General features: G+C 31.2%; 1 protein-coding gene across 1 annotated transcript; it reads right to left on the bottom strand.

The window, feature by feature from the left end:
* Nucleotides 1-12998: 12998 nt before the first annotated feature.
* On the bottom strand, nt 12999-13520 carry LOC120577555 (uncharacterized). Its single transcript, XM_039829139.1, has one exon. The coding sequence runs from the start codon at nt 13518-13520 to the stop codon at nt 12999-13001; it is 522 nt and encodes a 173-aa protein (XP_039685073.1).
* Between the last annotated feature and the right edge of the window lie 6586 nt (nt 13521-20106).

Below are 20106 nucleotides of genomic sequence, written 5' to 3'. Positions count from 1 at the left end.
CTTAACGGAGAATAATGAGACTTTTGCTTCGAATGAATATTCCTTTGAGTCTCTGATGTCACAATGTTCGATGGAAAGGAAAGATTATCTCCTTGTACAACCATGTCCTTAATTGCTCCATATGGATGTTTAATTGACCTATCTGCAAGTGTTAGAGCGACATTTGAGGGATTTACTTGAACTCTCAATCCTTCTTGTAGGTAACGACATCAATTTGATGCTTGCACCCATATCACACTAAGATTTATTGATGGATAACTTCCCAATAGAGTTGAAACTTTTTGGGTCATTTTTCTTTGTAAGTGGCCGTCTATGAAGGATGGCATTACAACTTTCGGTTGGAGAGGTAGATTCTTTTCCCTTTAACTTCTACTTAAGATACGGGTATGGTAGCTTAATGGTGATTAGGGAATCCTCGAATCCTCCTTCGTCTTTGTTGAAAATTAAATATAGAAATCATTAGTTTATAACTTTTCTTATGTTTGGATTTGAGAAAGTAGAACATAACCCCGTGATGAATCAGTGAAATTTTATTTTAATCCCCGCAACTCAATCGTTTGAAAATGTGGGATTCCCTTTGAAAATGTTTAGATTTGATTATATTAGAAACTAAGCAATTCACTATTGCCTTGTTCGGATGGAGGTGAAGGTTGTCAATCCTAATATTGCTCCATCTACGAATTGGTATAGAAACAAACATATACGAATTAAATCAAATTTTAAATACAAAGTGAATAAATTTTTTATCAATAAAACTCAACAAATAAGAAGAGATTCATCATGGAACCCTAATCAAATAGGTTCAGTTGCTCATGGCAACCACCATCATTACAAAACAATAAAAAAAAAATATCATAAAGAAAACAAGAGGAGGATGAAGATCCTATGCCTTGAAGCGCCTATTGTTTGACTCTTGCCTTGAACCACTAGCCTTTTCTAAATGAATAAAAGAGTGTGCAATGATCTCTATTTATAGTGTATGATTACTTAGGGGTTAAGAGAGTGAAAATATGTGTCCATGCGCATGGCATATGGTTTGGTGGGCATGGACACATGGGGCAGTAGCCATTACTATCCCATGCGTAGGGGGCACATGAGGCAACCCCTCATGCACGATTTCAGCAGTTTTCGACCCTTTTTCACTCATTCTTCCGCCTTGCAATGCCTTGGAACTTGAAATGAATTTTCTTCACTTTATATTGTCTTTAAATATCTTTTAAAGAACCATTGAACTTCAATCTTCATATCCTCAATCCTTCATGTGATATCTTGTTTTACCGATTTACATGATTTCTCACCAAAAAGACTCAAAACACCTATATAATTGCATGATTTAGGATAAAAGTGAATTACAACAACTCAAATGAAAACAATACAAAAGTTCATCAAACATTGAGAACTCCTCTAATTAACTTTTAATTTGTCTTCAAATGCAAAAAAAAATACTAAAAACATAGCTAAAAATATCATAAGTTTTTCCATCATCATATGCCATGTTACCAACTTTTTCACCAAGGACGGAAGTTCATCAAGACTGCTTTCTAAGTTCTTGTTACCGGAAGGTTGTATCTCATTGACTTCTCTTGTCAGAATCACTGAATTGCTTCTGATTGTAAATGGTTGGGAGTAAGGGACATATTTTTTATCAGACATTTTGCATTTGTAGGCTTGGTTCTATTTCTTGAGTTCATCATATTATTGCAGTTTTTTCCTTGATCAGAGGCAGACATAGATAATGAACTATAATAGCTTCATGCATATCAGAGTCACATTAATCATCTTTTGGTTCACCAAAGGGACAAAGTGATACTTGTTGATTCACAATATTGTGACCAGAGGCACGAGTCAATCACAACTTTTATCTATAGATCTTGTTTTCCACACTTTAAAACCAGTTTGTAGATAAATTCTTCTCTTGCTTTGTTATATCAAAACATTAGGAGTGTGTTTGGTTTGCAAAATAGTAAGTATTGGACAGAACAGTACAACACAAGGCAGAACAACACAGGACAAATATTTTATGGCATTGAGTAATTTTATGTTTTATACGATTTTTGGGGGACAAAATGTTATTTTGGTATTTTAGACAACTTGTACGTGGGACGAAAAGTTGTGTTGTGGTTTGGTGAGGGACAAAAATATGAGTTTTTGTCCTGTCCATTGCCTCCAGTTTGTCATGTACCTGAAACAGTTTTACAAATCAAACACTGGACAACTAAAGTTGTTATGTCATGTCCTTCATTTTTTAGCAAATCAAACGCACCCTAGTAGTAGGTATTTTTTTCTAAACCATTTTTTTTATCAGGTATTCTAGTGGTTAGAATTCACCTTATAAGGTGAATAAATGGAATGTTCGGGGTTCGAACCCCGATCCCTGCATATAACAATGCATTGTCCCTGCCAACATTAACGGTTAGACCGTTTTTTTTTTTTTTTTTTTTTTTTTTAGCGCAGTGATATGCTGTATGTATATTATAAATGCACATATAACAAGCGACATGGTGTGGCATTGTTAAATACAATGTACGCCCCGCACCGTAAGTATATGAAAGTGCTGACATTACACTCTCTTACATACCCCTTCTGGTCATATTTATAAATAAAAAACAATTTTTTAAGTACATTGAATAATTAATATATTTAACCTTTAAATGTAACCAAATATATTAATTATTCAATATACTTAAAAATCATTTTTTAGTTATAAATATGACCGAAAGAAATATTACTTTTTTGTTTAAAATTAACACAGGTCTCACAAAATCACGTAGGTTACATATAAATTTAATGAAATTACGTGAATTTTAACAAATAAAAAGAATGTGTTGAAAAATATGTTAACACTTAAAAAAAGAGTGTTTGTTAAAAAGATGTTAACCCGTAAAAAATTATAGACTATTTTGTAACACAATGGGATAAAGAAAACATATGGTAACATCCCATTGCGTTTCCAAACACACGTTTAATATCACAAAAGATTCGTTTTTTTAAAGCTAAAATGAAACATATTAATCAAACATCTTAGTCTTTGGAGCACAAGAAGTTCCAGAAGAAAACTAAGGAAGAAAAATATTTGTTACATCAAGGAATCAAAAAAAAGTCAAAGCGATAAAGCCACAGAGCAGACACACTAAAAAACACAAAAGAGAAACTAAAACTAAATAAGAACTCCTAAAAATAGAAGGGGGTTAAGCCACCGCATATGATAATTAAAAGCAAAATTAGGATGATTTGTTTTCAACCACAAGAAGGATTGGAGCTTAATTTTCCCTATAAGTTGATGAATAGAGTCTCCCTTTTGTTATAAAAACTCTAGCCTTCTTGTCATGCCAAACAATCTAAACACAAGAGAGCCAAATCAATTACAATGTTGAAAAATATTTTTTTAGAAGCCACCAAGGATCAAAATTGAAGTAAGTGATCATTAACATGAGCTAACTTGACTGAAACCAAACCAAACCAATTGTAGATTTCAAACCAAATTTGACCAAAACAGTCGCAGGCCAAAAACATATGATCAATATCCTATTGAGACCCACAACCACATGAGAAAAAATGAGTATTCAATTGACGAACCCTTCTTCTGATTAAGCTGTCAGTTGTTGAAAAACAATTACATATTAAACATCAAGTGAAGATATTGACTTTTAAAAGAACCTCCTTATACCAAACAATTGTAGTGTGGTCGTTGTTTAAATGTTGATCACTTGATGTCAAATAATTTGTAAACACTAATAATATTCTATTTGAAGAGACATGAAGTGGTCACATTCACATGTCATTCATATCAACCTACAAAATAAAGAGTAATAAAATGTACAACACTCACTCTCCACAATAAATTTATATTGAAACATTACCAAAAAATATTTATAAAAGGTTTGAATCAAAGGAGTGATTGTTAAAAATAAAATAAAATCCAGGAGTGATTTATACCACAAACTTCTACCAAATTATATCAATGTGTGGGACAAGGAAATGATTTGATTTGTTTTTGTTTTTGTTTTTCTTGTTGATCCTATCCGATCTAATTCCATAAATTACACGTCAGAGAAGGGCAACATTGACTAGGAGATACTATTATTTTTTTAGGCCAAATGTAGGGTAGCACATATTATATTTTTATGCTGACGGGGCAGCTCATATTATATGGTTTTACAAATATAGACAATTTTTTAGTAGCCAGAGGAAATTGAGGATCTAAGATGCCAAAATAGGCTATACCTCATTAATAAATTCAAGACTATCGTTGAAGACAAAACATGAGGGGTTTAATTGAAGTCATCTATTTTTTTATTAGAAGAAAAAGAAGCAAAGGCAACCTAATTAATTAGTTTCGTCATTTGACCAATGGTTTCAATATAGTGGTTTTAGATATACCACAGTTTCTATAAATTGATGGTGTGGTTTTTGGCCCATAGTTTATGATAATTGACTTTGTGTTGGTTACAGCTCATAATGTTGAAGCATACACTTGATCTATTTTTATTATATGCATGTCATTTAAAATTGTTTTAGAGATATATAACTATTGATATGAAAAAATCCACTTGAATTGATCCCTGATGTTGATTTGAAACTAGTGTGTTTTTTTTAAAGTCTCACATATGATGATTATCTCTGGTGTCAATTTAGATGAGGTAGTTTAACTTTTTACTAAACTATTAACACAAACTAAAATAATAAAAAAATAGTAAAAATACACAATTAGAGTACGAGAGAGAAAAAGTTGTTTAAAAAATAGTTAAGTTATAAAATGATTTTGTTAATAAAATAAATTTAAATTATATTATCTTTTATTGATCTATCATTTATTGACAAAAAGTAGTTGATGTAAACTTAAAGGTTGAAAATGATATATAAATAGTTTATTTTTCCTTACAAAAAATCAACTATTAATAAAAACAAACCGAGAGAGAGTCAACTATTCCTGATATAATCATTAAGTACTAAATAACAAAGATATACAATGAAAATGTGAAGTAAGTAGAGTGACAATAGCTTAGTCTAAGGTAAACTTTGTAAATCTAAAACTGGTTTGTTAAAATTTTTAAAGACTAAGTTCGACCATAGACTTATTTTTTAGGTTTAAGTTTCACATTTTGAAAGTCTTATATGTCTTGATAGCCTTTGTTTTTTTATGGCTAATGTTAATATGTTAGTATTTTTTTTAATCGGAACTTGAATTTTGGATCTTGATCTCATTTAATCACTTAACTCAAATCAATTGAGTTACTCAACCCACATATATTAATTTATTTAAAAGTTTATTTCATATGAACATATTTAAAATAAGTAAAATGATCTAATTTTAAATAGAATAACGAACTAACATATATGAGATTAAACTCCCTTTTGATATTTAACAAGAAGTTTTAGAGCATTTGACTTACATATTATAGGGAAGTAATGCTCCCTATAAATATCCAAAATTTCATTTTTAGTCCATATAATCTTTTTTACTTTATAGTCCCTATAAAATGTTGCATCAACATTTTTAGTCCCTATAAATATTTTCCGACAACATATTTAGTCCCTAAAATGTTAAAGAAAAATGTTACACGGACTAAAAAGTGTGATTTTTTTTTTGTAGGGGGCAAAAACTGAAATTATGAATATTTATAAGGACTATTTACTTAATTGACCCGATATTATACCTTTTTTTTTAAGAAGTTAAATTAACCCACCTAATATTCCTACCTTATAATCAATTTTGTAAGGGTTGCATTACATTCAACGTAAGTTATCCGTGTATATCTAAGATATATCATGTTACCTGCTATCAAGCCTCAACTTTAAATTCAGATCACATTTCAGATGTTCAATCATGAGTGTGTCAAAGTGTAAGACTTGTAAATTAGTTATGATTAAATCTAGGCTTAATAGCAGTTTTAGCCCTTAACTTTCCCAAAGTTGCGATTTTGGTCCCCTAAGAAAAAAAACTACAAAACCGTCCCCTAAGTTTTGCATCTGTGGCAGTTTTGGCCCCCAATGTCAATTTTGATTCGGTCTATGCTGACGTGGCACCCTAAGTGAGGTGCCACGTGTTTTTTTTTTTTTTACCAAAAATTGGCCTTGGGGGGCCAAAACTGCTACAGTTGTAAAACTTAGGGGGCAGTTTTGTAGTTTTTTTTTCTTAGGGGGCTAAAACTTTGTATTTGTTCTGATGTGTTCTTTATTAATAAATGATTTTATGAAACATTCTGATGTTGTCAAAATTTTAAAACTAATTTTCTACTAGTATTTTTAGAAAACATGCAAGATGTATCAGTTGTTTAAATTTTCAACCGACCACAAACGCCACTAAAATAAGAGTTCTCAATATATCTTTCCACATTGTAGAAATGAAATGCTTGTCAGTTGATTTTTAAAAGAATTATTTTAATGGGAAACTTATCGAGCAAGTTAACTATGTGAGGTCTAGGATTGATACACATATGTTATTGATTACTCTCTTTGGTTGAAAATATTTCTTTGATCTCCTCTAGAATCAATAATTCATGGAGGACATGTTTGTAGTGAGTCGGGATTGAGAAGAGCTCAGAGTAGTATCAAAGTTCAGAGCTACATTGATTGAGGGTCACTCATAAGTGTGAAGTTTGGATGGACGAACGTCTGATTGATGGAAGGTCAAAAGTAAAGAGTTATATTTAAGAAGCTTTGAATAAGGTGTTGGATGTTTTCTCCAGTGAGTTTCTGGATAGAATAAAATGGAGTTGGTAACTATCGAATGATGTGACCATTGCAAGATGGTGCACTAGAGAGAGCTATCATTCATGGTGACTGTAAAGTGTTGGATATGGGAGGAGATGCTTGTTATGGAGTTAAGGGGTTCTTCACATTGAAGTGAGTGGACCTCGTGTATGAAGTAACATATTGAAGATACTAGTTACCTTGAATGTAGGGGACAATATTTATTATGTATATTATTTTGAAGGAACAAACACAACTGAGTGATGCTTGCTTGTGAAAACCGACGTTGAAAATTTCAAGTTGACTAATCAGTAATTTGTAATCCTCCGTTTTTTAATATAAGCAAAATTAATTTTTTAGATTATGAACCACAAACATCATTAAATTAATGAATCTAAAAAATTAATTTTACTTATATTTAGAAACGGATGGAGTATAAAATGGAAAAGTGGAACACTATTTTTTTTTAATGTATCGATAGTGGAAAATGTAGCACAAAATTTGAAAGCCTTAATTGCAATTTTAGTCCCAATATTTTTATTATTTTGCAAATTACATCCCCATATTTTAAAATATGTCTGTTTTGATATCTCCATCATATTTTTGAACTAAAAAAATCAGTGATTTGATATGTTTTAAATGATATGATATATGATTTGATGATGAGAAAATATCAACATCGATGAATCATAAAAAAAAAATCCTTAAAACTTATTTAAAACATGACATATCACTATATTTCACACCAAATATCCAATGGAGAGACCAAAATTGTCATATTTTTAAATAGAGGGACCAATTATGTAAAATGGAGAAAATAGGAGGACCAAAACATCAATTAAGCATACTTGAAATAACTTTAAAACGAGAAATGTGTCACAATTTAAAGTTAAATGTAAAAATGGTTGAGTTATGAATTTTGATGACAACTAATTTTGTTAAGCCTATATTATACTCAAATTAATATGTTATAGTATTCTCATTTTTATTTAGAATACTATAAAAATAATACTAAATTGAACTAATTGATTTTTTAAGTTTTTTTTTTTTGGTCTTAAGGGACATTGAACTAATTGATTAGTGACAAATATTTGTTCCGTGCATAAATTATAAGCTTCAACAACCTCTTAATGACTTGTTTCTAGGAAAACAACTTGATAAAATTGAAGTGTGAAAAAAATTATAGTTAGTATATTATAATTATTCTTATTTCTTTATTTTGACCATATTAAAAAACTTTAATTTTAACTAATTAATTGATCACAAATATTTATCCCGTACATGAATTTTATAATAAATTTAAATTAGCATATTATAATTATTCTTATTTTTATTCAAAAAATATCAAACAAATACTAAATTTAACTAATTTTCCTGTGATAAACAAATATTTGTTACTTATTTGATCTACTTCGAACCTCATGAACAAATGTATTTTCTTTGTACCTTTCCTATTAGTATATCAATTCTCTTTTCTTGTTCAAAATACAAAATGTACTTAATTTTTTTTTACTTAAATTAAAATTACTAAATGTGAGAGATGTGTATAAATAAATATACTAAACCTCAACAACAAAAATTGGGTTGGAGATGTTCTAGTATATACTTCTCTCTCTAAATCACAATTCTATGAACAAATTAATTAAAAGAACTAAGTTGAAAGAATATTCTAGTCAAAGTTGGTTGATTTTTCTTTGCATATGGTCAATGCTTGTTTCAATGTGGATTAGTGTATATAACTATAGTAGGAATTGATACTAAATTGCTAGATACAAACCCCATTTTTTTGTTTGTCTTTTGTCGAGTTACCTTTTAAGTGACAAATAGTCCTTTTCAATATTCCACGGTTTGCTCATATACATGTATTTGAGTACTTTTTGCAAGTGGGTTTAATTTATTTGATTCAATTTTTTTGTGGGGGTTACATGAGTAGTAGCTGGTTTTGGAATGCAACAAATTAATAGAAGTAAGCTATAGATGCCAACTTTTCTATTCTATGCATGGGTCCATAATATTAATTAATTGTGTAGTTGCCAAAACCATTGGTTGAAAATATATAGAGAATTTTGTCCTTGTAATCATGCTCATTATAATCTAAAGGCAATTCAATAGTATCACTCTTTATATGAAGCAAAAGATTTTGAGGACATCATTTCCTTAGGTGAATGTCCATTTCATCTATTGTCACAATCAAATTAAGTTAGCTAGTGGATGAGATTTTTTTATCTATAAACTATGTTTAAAATCTTTCTATTTAACTTTAATTTACACATGAGCTGTAACCAAGTTAATTAGTTCTCTAGAACAATGGAAAGACGGCTATGATATAAATATGTTTTTTTTAGATATTTTGGAAAAACAATTGTATTTTCTCACCTATTTTCTGAGGCTGTTTTGTAGATATTTTGGAAAAAACAATTGTATTTTTCCACCAATTTTCTGAGGCTTTTTCGATAGTTGTTTACTGTATATATATAATGGAACACCAAACATGGACGAAAGATCAAGCACTTAATCTACACTATGCAGTGGGATACTTAATTGGGAATATTTTGCATTACACGTGATAAAATAGGTTAATATCTAATATTATATTATATTATATTATATTAATTATGACTAATATTAGAGTCAAAAGTTATATACGGAACTTGCTGGAAAAAGAAGTGTTTGTATTGTGTCGTATAAAATTTTTTTTTCTTTCAAAGAAGTGTCATATAATGAACTTGATTATAAACAATGTATATTATATGCATAGTTTGTTGTTACAATATAGTTTTTCCTTTTTCTTGTTTTTTTTTTTTAATTTATAAATAGCATGAGGTGCAAAGGCATCATAAGAGATAAGCACAAACTAGCCGATGAATGTTGACTCAATTGATAAAAAAATCGATTCATTGATAGGGTTGTGCATTCAACTATTGTTGTTAGTGTGATGGTCTTTATGGTGGATGATTTATAAATATTTATATAAACATTTGAGTCTTGAGACATACCCTAACTCCATTGAGCCTCCGCATCCCAACTCACCTGAACTTCGTCCTGAAAAGAGAAAAAGAACATATAATGGTACAACTTGGAGGACTAAACCAAAATCCAAGTGAACAAACATTTGTCTCATTATAAATCTTATGAAGAAAAATTCAGCAGAATAAAATATTGATTAATGAAAAAGGAGTTTAGAGTGTACAATGCAATCTAATGAAAAATTTGCCAAACTATGACACAAGCATTTCCTTCCTATGAGAAAATTTAAATCGAAATTATCTAATGAGTTCAAGACAATTAGACCATGTGATTTGTAGCGACCAAGACACAATATAAAAAGAGAAATGTTAATGAGTGTTTCCAGGGCATTCTTTAAGACCTTTAAAATGTAATTTTTTTTTGAAATTTTTAGTAATCAATGCATTGAAAATTGAAACATTTGATTTTTTTATGGAATAATTTCTCCTTTTAGAATGCTTAAAGAGTACTCCAGAGACACTCGTTAACAAGACCCACATAAAAATTAGTAAAAACTTGAATGACCAACATGAAGTTACTTTGAAGCCAAAAATTCCACCAGCCACATGAATGAGCAACTTCTATGGAGATCATAGTTGCATTAGTGAGATCCAAATGCATGCTAATATCACCACGACAAGAAATCATAATGAAACCTCTTTTTCTATGGTTATCATCAGATGCAATCAGACCAAGTGACTTGCTGGCTAGGAGGGTTTCTTGAAACGTATGAAGAATGATACCGCATAATTTAATCATGAACAATATTAGAAGGCACAATCAAGTTTTAAATATCATTTTGATGGTTATGCAACGACACAAATGTATCTGGGGTGTTGAATAGATACACAAAAGTTTTTATAATTTTCTAAGTAGGTGCAACGCAAAAGTGATTATTTTTAGATTATGCTTATTTGAATAACGCAAATGAGAAGTTGATCGTTAATCGATGCGAAGCACACGATACTGAATAAACAACAACCAATTCGATTAATCAAATTAAATTATTGATAGATCACTTGACTTGAAGATATTGATGAGAAAGCACTTGATTCAATTATTTAAAAATAGATAATCACTTATTTGAAAAAGCACTTGATTTGTTAAAACTTATTTTAAGCCAAATTGAATTAACAACAAGTAAATTCAAAACGATACATGTTTGATTCAATTGGAAAACTAAGATGATAGATTCAAAGAATCCCTACTTGATGGTATTGGTTCTTAACAAAGAATCAACACTCAATTGGGTTTATTTGATATCAATCAAAATTTGGTTTTTTAAAATAATTTTCAAAACTCGCAATTGAATAAATTCACAAAAACATAAATATAAAGAGATAGGAGATAAAAAGTAGAACATGAGATTTATAGTGGTTCCCTGACACCTTTCTCGTTAGTGGGGTACATCCACTCCCAAAGACAACCGGTTAATGGGTTTTTTATTTTTTATTATTGAACACCAATTGTTTGTAAAAATGTTTATACCAATATTGTTCCTTGAGCCTTGAAAATTCAACACTAAATCCTAATCTTTCAACTATTCTTGGTGTTGACCTTGAATCTTGACACCCAAGTTTCAAAACCTCTTACTATCAATGATACCAACTCTTACAACGAATCCGATAAGTCAATCAATCCAAGAGTCTCTTCAAACTTCACACGAGCCACTCCCAAAGTTCATTGGTTCTCCTTCAATCTAGAGTACTCAACCTTTAATCCTCCTTGATTGTTGACAAGCCGTGAATTAATAAGTTGTTGACATTTACTTATTCAAATATATTACTCTTAAAACAATGCAACCTAGATAAGATTGTGAAAACAAAATTATGTAAGCTACTTGATCAAGTTTTGTTTTTTAAAAAAAGTCTACATTATTATGTCAACCAAATATATTGACTAACAAAAGTCAACGTATCATTGTCATATGTACACTTTTTTAATGACCTGGAAGCCACGTTGATTTCTTTATACAACTTAAAATAAAATAAAAAGTTACTATTTATTTGGTCCTTTTTTTTTTTTTTTTACTATTATACAATCCTAATTTTTTTTTACAAGAAATTAAATTTTTGCTTGAAAGTGATTCTCGGTTGTTTTAACTTTCAAGTCTCCTCATATTATTCTTTGGAAATTGAGAAATCATTGGATCCACTGTTTAAAGGAAATCATTGTGCAAGCAAGCTTGTTATGTTACTTGGTGGAATGACATTCCTTCTTTTTCCGTAATATATTTAGTTTCTCCTGCTTATGTTTTAACTAATTTCGCTAATCGCTACGTTTTGGGCTTCGCCCTTGTTGTTAGGCTTATTATTTCATGACTTTATTACTCTTGTTTTCTTAATGCATTGCATTCTATTTTCCTTCACCGTGATTTCATCATTGCTATGGTTTTTGATGAGACAGTTGGTCTTTTTTTGGTGGTGTCCTGAATTCGAATCCCAAATCTAACGTATATTATTTATTGTCTTTATCAACTGAACTAATCTTACGGAAACATGAGACAGTTGGTCTAAATCTTTATGATTATTTTCTTGGATTTTTTTTTTTTTGTTACAATTATTTTCTTGGATTTTGGTCAAGTCTTCCAATTCTTTTTATTTTAATATTAATAAATTTATTGAGGTGCTAACAATTATATGTGGTGGTTTAGGGTAGCAATATAATTATTGGAATGTTTTTTTTCATAAGTACATCATCAAGTTTATAAAGATTACAGTTTCAAGTATATGTGAAGAGAAAGTAGAACTTTATGATTAGGGACCATGATTGTTACAACCCCTTTTTACTCGATAACAATATGAATGAATGAATGATGAAAGGGTAGGTGCAACCCAATAAATATGAATGCTGAGTTTACTGCTGTGAACCTACTCATTAAATTAGCAACAAAATCCTCGTTTCAAGAAAAACTCTTAGACCATCCCCACTGATTTTTTTTCTTTCGATACCCTTCAACGCCTACTTTTTCAATTCCTAACACTCCGTATCATTTTCTCTCTCTTTATTCAACATTCATTCAACTTTATACTCACCAATGATTTTTCATTCAACACCCTACCCCACCACTTTTTATTTCTTATTCTTATTTAATTTTTGTTTTTATAATTACATAAAATTATCGATTATAATTAAATTAAAATAATACAATTAAAATAAGCACGCGACACACAAATAACTTAAAATGCAAGATAACAAACTAAGCATACAACACACAAGTAATTTATTTAGTACGATACAAATCATCTTTAATCATGATACATTCCAAACTTTGTCCATATGTGCTTCACTAGATCTGCTTACAATTCGTGATGAACATTTAGATCACGCAACTCGGATCTAGCACGCATATGATTTGCAAAAGCTGGTAATACCTCGGTCGAGTATGGTTGCGGTGTACTAGATCCACTTCCCCCAGGTTGCTCAAAATCGGTCCAACGTTGAGCATATGTATCTCGTTCATCCTCAACAATCATATTATGTAATATGATGCATGACCTCATGATGATATCCAAATCAGCTATGTCCCACAAGCAAGCTGGTTCACGAATGATTTTAAATCGAGCTTGAAGCACTCCAAAAGCACGTTCGATGTCCTTCCGACAGCTCTCCTGATGTTTTGCAAATAACTTATCAGGTTCACTTTGAGGAAGTCTAACTGATTTGACAAAAGTTGCATAAGAAGGGTAAATACCATCAGCTAGATAGTATGCCATATTATAGGGACGTTGATTCACAAAGTAATTCACCCTTGGAGCCTTTCCCTGTTCCACATCATCAAACACTGGTGACTGGTCTAGAACGTTTATATCGTTCAACATTCCCGGACATCCAAAAAAGGCATGTCAGATCCATAGATCATGAGATGCAACTGCTTCAAGAATAACTGTGGTGGTTCCCTTATCCCCCCTGGTGAATTGACCTTCCCATGCTTTAGGATAATTTTTCCACTCCCAGTGCATGCAGTCAATACTCCCGATCATCCCTGGGAACCCCCGCATTTCACTAACATGTAGTATTCTTTGCAGGTCATCTTGGGTTGGTGCTCTCAAGTACACTTGCTCATACAGTCGTATGATTCATCTGCAGAATCTAAGTAAGCACTCCAATGTTGTACTACTTCCTATTTTGATGTATTCATCAACCGCATCTGCTGCCACACCATATGCTAACATTCGCATTGTTGTGGTACATTTTGCTAACGGCGATATACCTTCTTTATTGGCTGCATCAACTCGTTGGGTGAAGTAGTTATCAATACTTGATAGGTCTCCAACGATTCGAAGGAAAACGTGTTTTCGCATCCGGTACCGACGACGAAACATTGCATCGTCGTATGTAGGCTCATTGGCAAAGTAGTCATCAATTAGTCTTTGGTTTGCCGCTGCATGATCTCTATTGAAATATTTTCTAGTACGAGATGCACTACCTTCCTCTAATTTTTTTCGACGCTGAATAAATCGGTTGATGATATAAGTGTCTTCAACATCACGTTTTTGGAAGTAGGCTTAGATATCAAAAGGGTCCGTTGATAGTTTTTTTGGAAGTAGATATGAATGAAATTTGTGAAATTGGAAGTAGATATGAGTCCCTATATATAAGTACATTGTAACGGATTCGAAATAAGTTATTGTACTGTATTAAAGCAAACCGTGGAGATAATTATTAAAACAAATAGTATGTGAAATAATGGGCACACAGTGGGCATAATTATTAAAGCAAATAGTATGTGAAATAATGGGTACACAATGGGCATAATTATTAAAACAAATAGTATGTGAAATAAGTCACGGGGTACTAGACAACACTAGGGACTATCACTGAGGACTAGACAACACTGACAATTATTAAAGTAAACGCTCGGGACTAGACAACACTGACAATTTTGACCGAATACAAACAAATATTTGATTGAAATTAATTTCAAAACAGCTCACGCTCCAACTTTTCCAACAGCTCTTTTTTCCGGTCATCGAGATGCTCTTTGGAACTTAACTTTACATACAATTTCATTTTCTTCAATCTGTTTTTCTCCTGTTACACCAAGGTGAACTCTTTCAATTGTTCAATCTCTTGTACCTTGATTTGTTTGAATTCAACCCACTCCTTTTCCACCTCCTCTAAGGCAGTAGCGTCCTTGCTTTTCTTTTTACCTTTTTTTTAGATGTCTCCCTACCCATTGGACGAGCACTAGATCCTACAGAGTCCTCGTGAGATCTCTTAGATCCACTACTTCCTGACCCAACATTTCCTCCCATTTGAGTACCATAATGTGGTTGATCACGGAGAGCGCGCCATTCTTCCTTTAAAGTAAATTGAACATTCCTCCCACATGCAAATAATTCATGCGCTTTTGCCAAAACATCATCTTCCGACTTACCGTTTCCTTGCAAACGCTTGGCGTTTTCATAAGCACCAATCCATTCATTTATTACTTTGCTCATATAATTAAAACGGTTTCGGCAAGCAATTACATCACGCGGAGGATCGAATGAGCAATGCTCATTACAATACTCAGCAATTTTACCCCAATATGCTTCACTTGTCTGATTTCTCCCGACAAGACTGCATGTTCCAAATTTTATCCACCCACTAATTAGCACCAAATTTTGTTCAGTGTTCCATCCTGGTTGCGGATTTCTCTTGATCTTAGGAGTTGTATCCTCTGGAATTGGAGTGACTTCATTAGCTCTTGTCATTCCACCACGATTTATTTGTGTTGAATATTCAGGATATTCACCAACACTCTGAAAATTTTCATTCACCATTGACATATAACCATTAAATGGGGGTGTTTGAGATGGATATCCCATCATAGATATATGATATGGATTAAAGTTGTTTGGAACAGAGGATGGGTGATTGAAATTTGATGCAAAACCAAAATTAGGCATGTTTTGAGGATGTTGATTGGAAAATTGATTTGGATTTTGAGGATGTTGGTTGGGAAATTGATTTGGGTTTTGAAGATGTTGGTTGGGAAATTGATAATTGTTGGGATTTTGGTAGCTAAATAGGTAATCAGAAGAATTTTGGGTGTTGAATTGATTATTATTGGGATCCATTTCACTTAATAAAGACTAAAACTTCAAAAGAAATGCTAATAATAAGATTAAGAGAGTAAGAAACTTGATTTTGTTTTTTCAGTGTCCAAATCAGATGATCCAAGTCTTTGTTTGTAGAGAAAAAAATTCACGAATTTTGGTAAAAAAAAAAATATTTGCAATGAAATAATTGAGTCCAAATTATTTAGAAGATAAAAATTCAAGCAGTCAATTGTGAAGCACCACGTGTCACAGCTTTATCCAAACAACCTTCTCTCTCCGCGTCCCCCTGCTACAGACGTGCCCTGTCGGTGCGTGCATCACACACGCTCAGCTTGGCCAACAAAAACGCGACGCATGGCCTCTCTCGGTTCAAAATTTCAACATGTTTAACCCTTTCATCACCTCTTTCCTCTTCTCTCATTTTCAATACCCCTCTCCAATGGTTTCAATATATTGAAAATAACATTCAATATGCCATTGTAAATGGTCTTATGTCAAAATATAATGAACTAGACCGACTAGTTCGATCAGTTGATTGAAAATCTAATATTTATTTGATTTGTTTAACCCAACTAGTTCAATGGTTTTAGAATTGGTAAGAACCCGTAAAAAGAATGTCAGTAGTTAGAATGATTTTAAAGAGTTAAGATCCTCTTTATTTTACTCGGCTTTAAATAAGTATATTATGTACAACCCGAATTTTAATAGGGAAATGGAAATGCTAACGAGTGTACGTGAGTATTTAGTATACATAAGTTTTACGGTAAGTGACTATCAAGTGTACATGAGTTTTGCCACTATTTCTTTTTAAAAAAAAAAAAAAAAAAAAAGAACAGCTTTAAACTAGACCGTTTAAAAAATATATTGTGGAAAAGGTGGGTGGGGGGGACGAAGTAACTCTAAAAACTCCTTTTTTTTTTTTTTTTTTTAAGGATATAAAAAACTCTCAAATATATATTATCTAGCAAAATATTAATGGTCCAATCATAAGTTTATATACACGAGTTTATATTATTTATTTGGTTATTATTGCATTTTTCTCTCTATATTATGAGATTAATTTCCATGTAATGACAATGTAGTTTTTTTACACATGCATCCAATCAAATCACATTAATGTACCATATTTATAAGTTAGTTTTTAAAATATCTTCATGACATGATTTGATTGAATGTGTGTGTGTATAAGAATTTACAACGTCGGTGTATATAAATTAAATTTCTAAAGTTTAATTATTATACTTTTTTTTTTTGTCAGAATTATTATACTTTATCAGTGTAAAATAATTGTAAACTGACATAATATATTAATTAAATTTTAAGTTTCATCAAATTAAATCAATTTTAAGTTTCATTTTGCCTTGTTTAAAAAAAAAGTTCATCAAATCAATTTTAAAAGAAAATTAACTCAATTTTTAAAAATAATTTAGGTTACTAATGAAGCCAAGAACATGCTCCTGTAACGGTTGGCCCTTTTTGTAACCTTAATTTCTTATTCTTCATTCACGAAAGAAAGATGTGGTTTATGGTATTATTATTATTTTTACCAAATTCACCACTCTAAATATTTTTTCCTTACATTTTAATTAAATAAGTAATGTTTACGTACATTTAACTTTCTTATGTAGTTTCATTTAGTGTAACATTGTTTTGGTTTATTTCAACACTAGTTTTGTTATATTTGTTTGTTTTGTCATATTTAATTTACATATATTTTGTAACAACTCAAGGTTGATGAGGGTGGGGAGTGGTCGTCGGTGCACAATGCACGACAATTAGCGGCCCCTGATAGTTTATAGATGAACTGAATCACACTGGAATGAGAGGGATTCCGAGGCCGTACGTATGAGACTGCATGTTTGAACCAGACTTATAAGAATTGTTTGGTACCACTTACATCAATAAGATACATCTTCTTTTGGGTAGCCCATTTCATAAGAACTCCACAGTTAAGATTGTTTGACTTTGAGTAATCTTTGGATGGGTGATCTACCTGAAAACTTCCCGGTAAGCGTGCGAGTGAGGATAAAACACGCTGAAAAGACTCGTGTTGATTTGTAGGATCAGTCGACAATGCTTAAAGTCTTTTTGGATGTTTACATATATTGTCATCGTAAGCTATTAAACTGAGTGTTTTAAGTTGTGTTTGTATATACATTTTTTTTCATTTTAAGGATTTTGAATGTATATTATTTGATATATTTTATCAATCTAAAGGAATGAATATAGTTTTTAAGTAAAAAAAATAAATTAAAATAATAGTGCATCATGCCAATTTCATTATATGTCCTCAAATGAGTTGCTCCAACTTTCTTGCGGCAAGTTGGGGGTCAGACTCAATCTAACATGAAAAGATTTTCTTTCTCCAAGTTTCTTGTCTGGTTCAAGTTCGGTCAATGTCTCTATTAAGGCGTTGTTTGTTTCTTGATTTTCTTTTTGTCATACTTATTTTATATCTTTTTAATATAACTATCACTTTTTTTCCTTCAAAAAATATCTCTTTTTTTAATATTTATGCATCATTTTCAAATTTCAAAACAATGTTATTATTTAACATTTTATTATTTTTTTTACATAAGCTATGATGAAGAGTTTACGGAAATAAATTTCAATAACTTATGGATGTATCATAAATTATTTTTACAAACTCTCAAAAGTAGTCTTATAAATATGATTGGGTATTATTTGAACATTTAAAATTTTACATCATATTTCAACATCGTATACAAATACATTATTTATAATTATTGAGCCAATTAGAGGATAGAGGAATTAAAAAACAAGATAATCAATAGCTAGTTGTATCATATGATAAACAAACGACTAATTTTATCAAACGATTAAAACATAAATATAATGTAGATCTTTGTTTGAATAAACAACGTAATGAAATGCTTAGAACATAAATATTTATCATATAAGAACATCTATAACAAAGAACTCGACTTTTCGGTATTTAATTAGGTCTTACATGCACAAATCACTTCTTTATACTCCCTCCGTCCCAAATTGTATGACGTTTTGGACATTTCACACATATTAAGAAATGTAATTAATATTGTGTGGGAAAGAGATATTATGAGTTGTTTTACAAAATTGTCCTCAATAAATGATATGAGAAAGATAAATGAAGGAATTGAAAGAAGAGAGAGTAATAAATTGTTAAGGATATAATAGGAAAAGTAACATTAATTTTTCATTGGTATTGTAAAGCGACATACAATTTGGGACAAATATTTTTTCTAAAATGACATACAATTTAGGACGGAGGGAGTAATTCTTAATAATAGTGCTGAATAAATACTCCATCATTCAAACCCAACACCTAAAAAAAAATTATTAAATGAATTTCACTTGTATTTTTATATCAAATATCAATAATTTTATATTTTTAATATTGAAATGACGTGGGACCCACATAGAGAAAGAGCTTATATCTTCATAAGCTATGTCATAAAAATGTAATGGACCTAAGAGATCCGACCCAATCATTTATCGGGTCGTACAACAAGAAAGTCAATCAAGAACATGACGTTAAGGCCCAATAAGATGACCAAATTCAAGACCATCCGAGTTGAACACCTCGCATCACAACATGGTGCAGTGCATGATTCTATCTACTTCATCACCTCGGAAGATATCATATATCAAAACATCGCCTTAAATATTGACAAACTATTTATCAAATATGCACTGAGTTGTTCCTACTTACAAGGAGCTCGTTTGGATCAAAATAATCATGTAACGGAACATGCCAAATCAGAGTAGCAATGATTATGCGAGGCCTTGCCTCCAAGGTATGATCATTCATTGCATAACACACTTATTCAGATCGCTACTTGCTAACATTTAATTGGACACTCAAATGTCTTTTGTAAGCACGCTCCTTGAAGAAGATGCATCTACTCCTACTTGTTAAATGAGTTTAAATGGGTTTGGATCTCATCCAAAAAGGTAGCTCAAAAGATGAAGGTACTCAAACATATTTATACACTCAATAGCTCAGGAACCTGAACAATGTGGACAAATAACAAACTACGACAACTTCAAAACGAACTTCATCACCTACTCTCACGTCTAGCGTGGACTTGGGTCCAGCTTCCATATTGCAATCCTTAACTCGACTCTGATACCATGTTAAATGTGCTTGTATCTCATCCCAAAAGCTAGCTCAAAGAATGAGAGTACTCAAACATATTTATACACTAAACAACACTAGAACCTAAATAATGTAGAGCAAATAACAAACTACAAACAACTTCAAAAGCAACTTAACATTACTGACTAACAAAAGTCGGAGAACATGAGATGCTCAAGAGGTAAACCCCGTCCATTCATACAACAACACAAAATCACACAA

This window comes from Medicago truncatula, chromosome 8 (assembly GCF_003473485.1).
Source record: "Medicago truncatula cultivar Jemalong A17 chromosome 8, MtrunA17r5.0-ANR, whole genome shotgun sequence".
In the NCBI taxonomy this organism is placed as follows: domain Eukaryota; kingdom Viridiplantae; phylum Streptophyta; class Magnoliopsida; order Fabales; family Fabaceae; genus Medicago; species Medicago truncatula.
The sequence above is the reverse complement of the archived record's forward strand: the minus strand, read 5'-3'. Positions and strand labels throughout refer to the sequence as shown.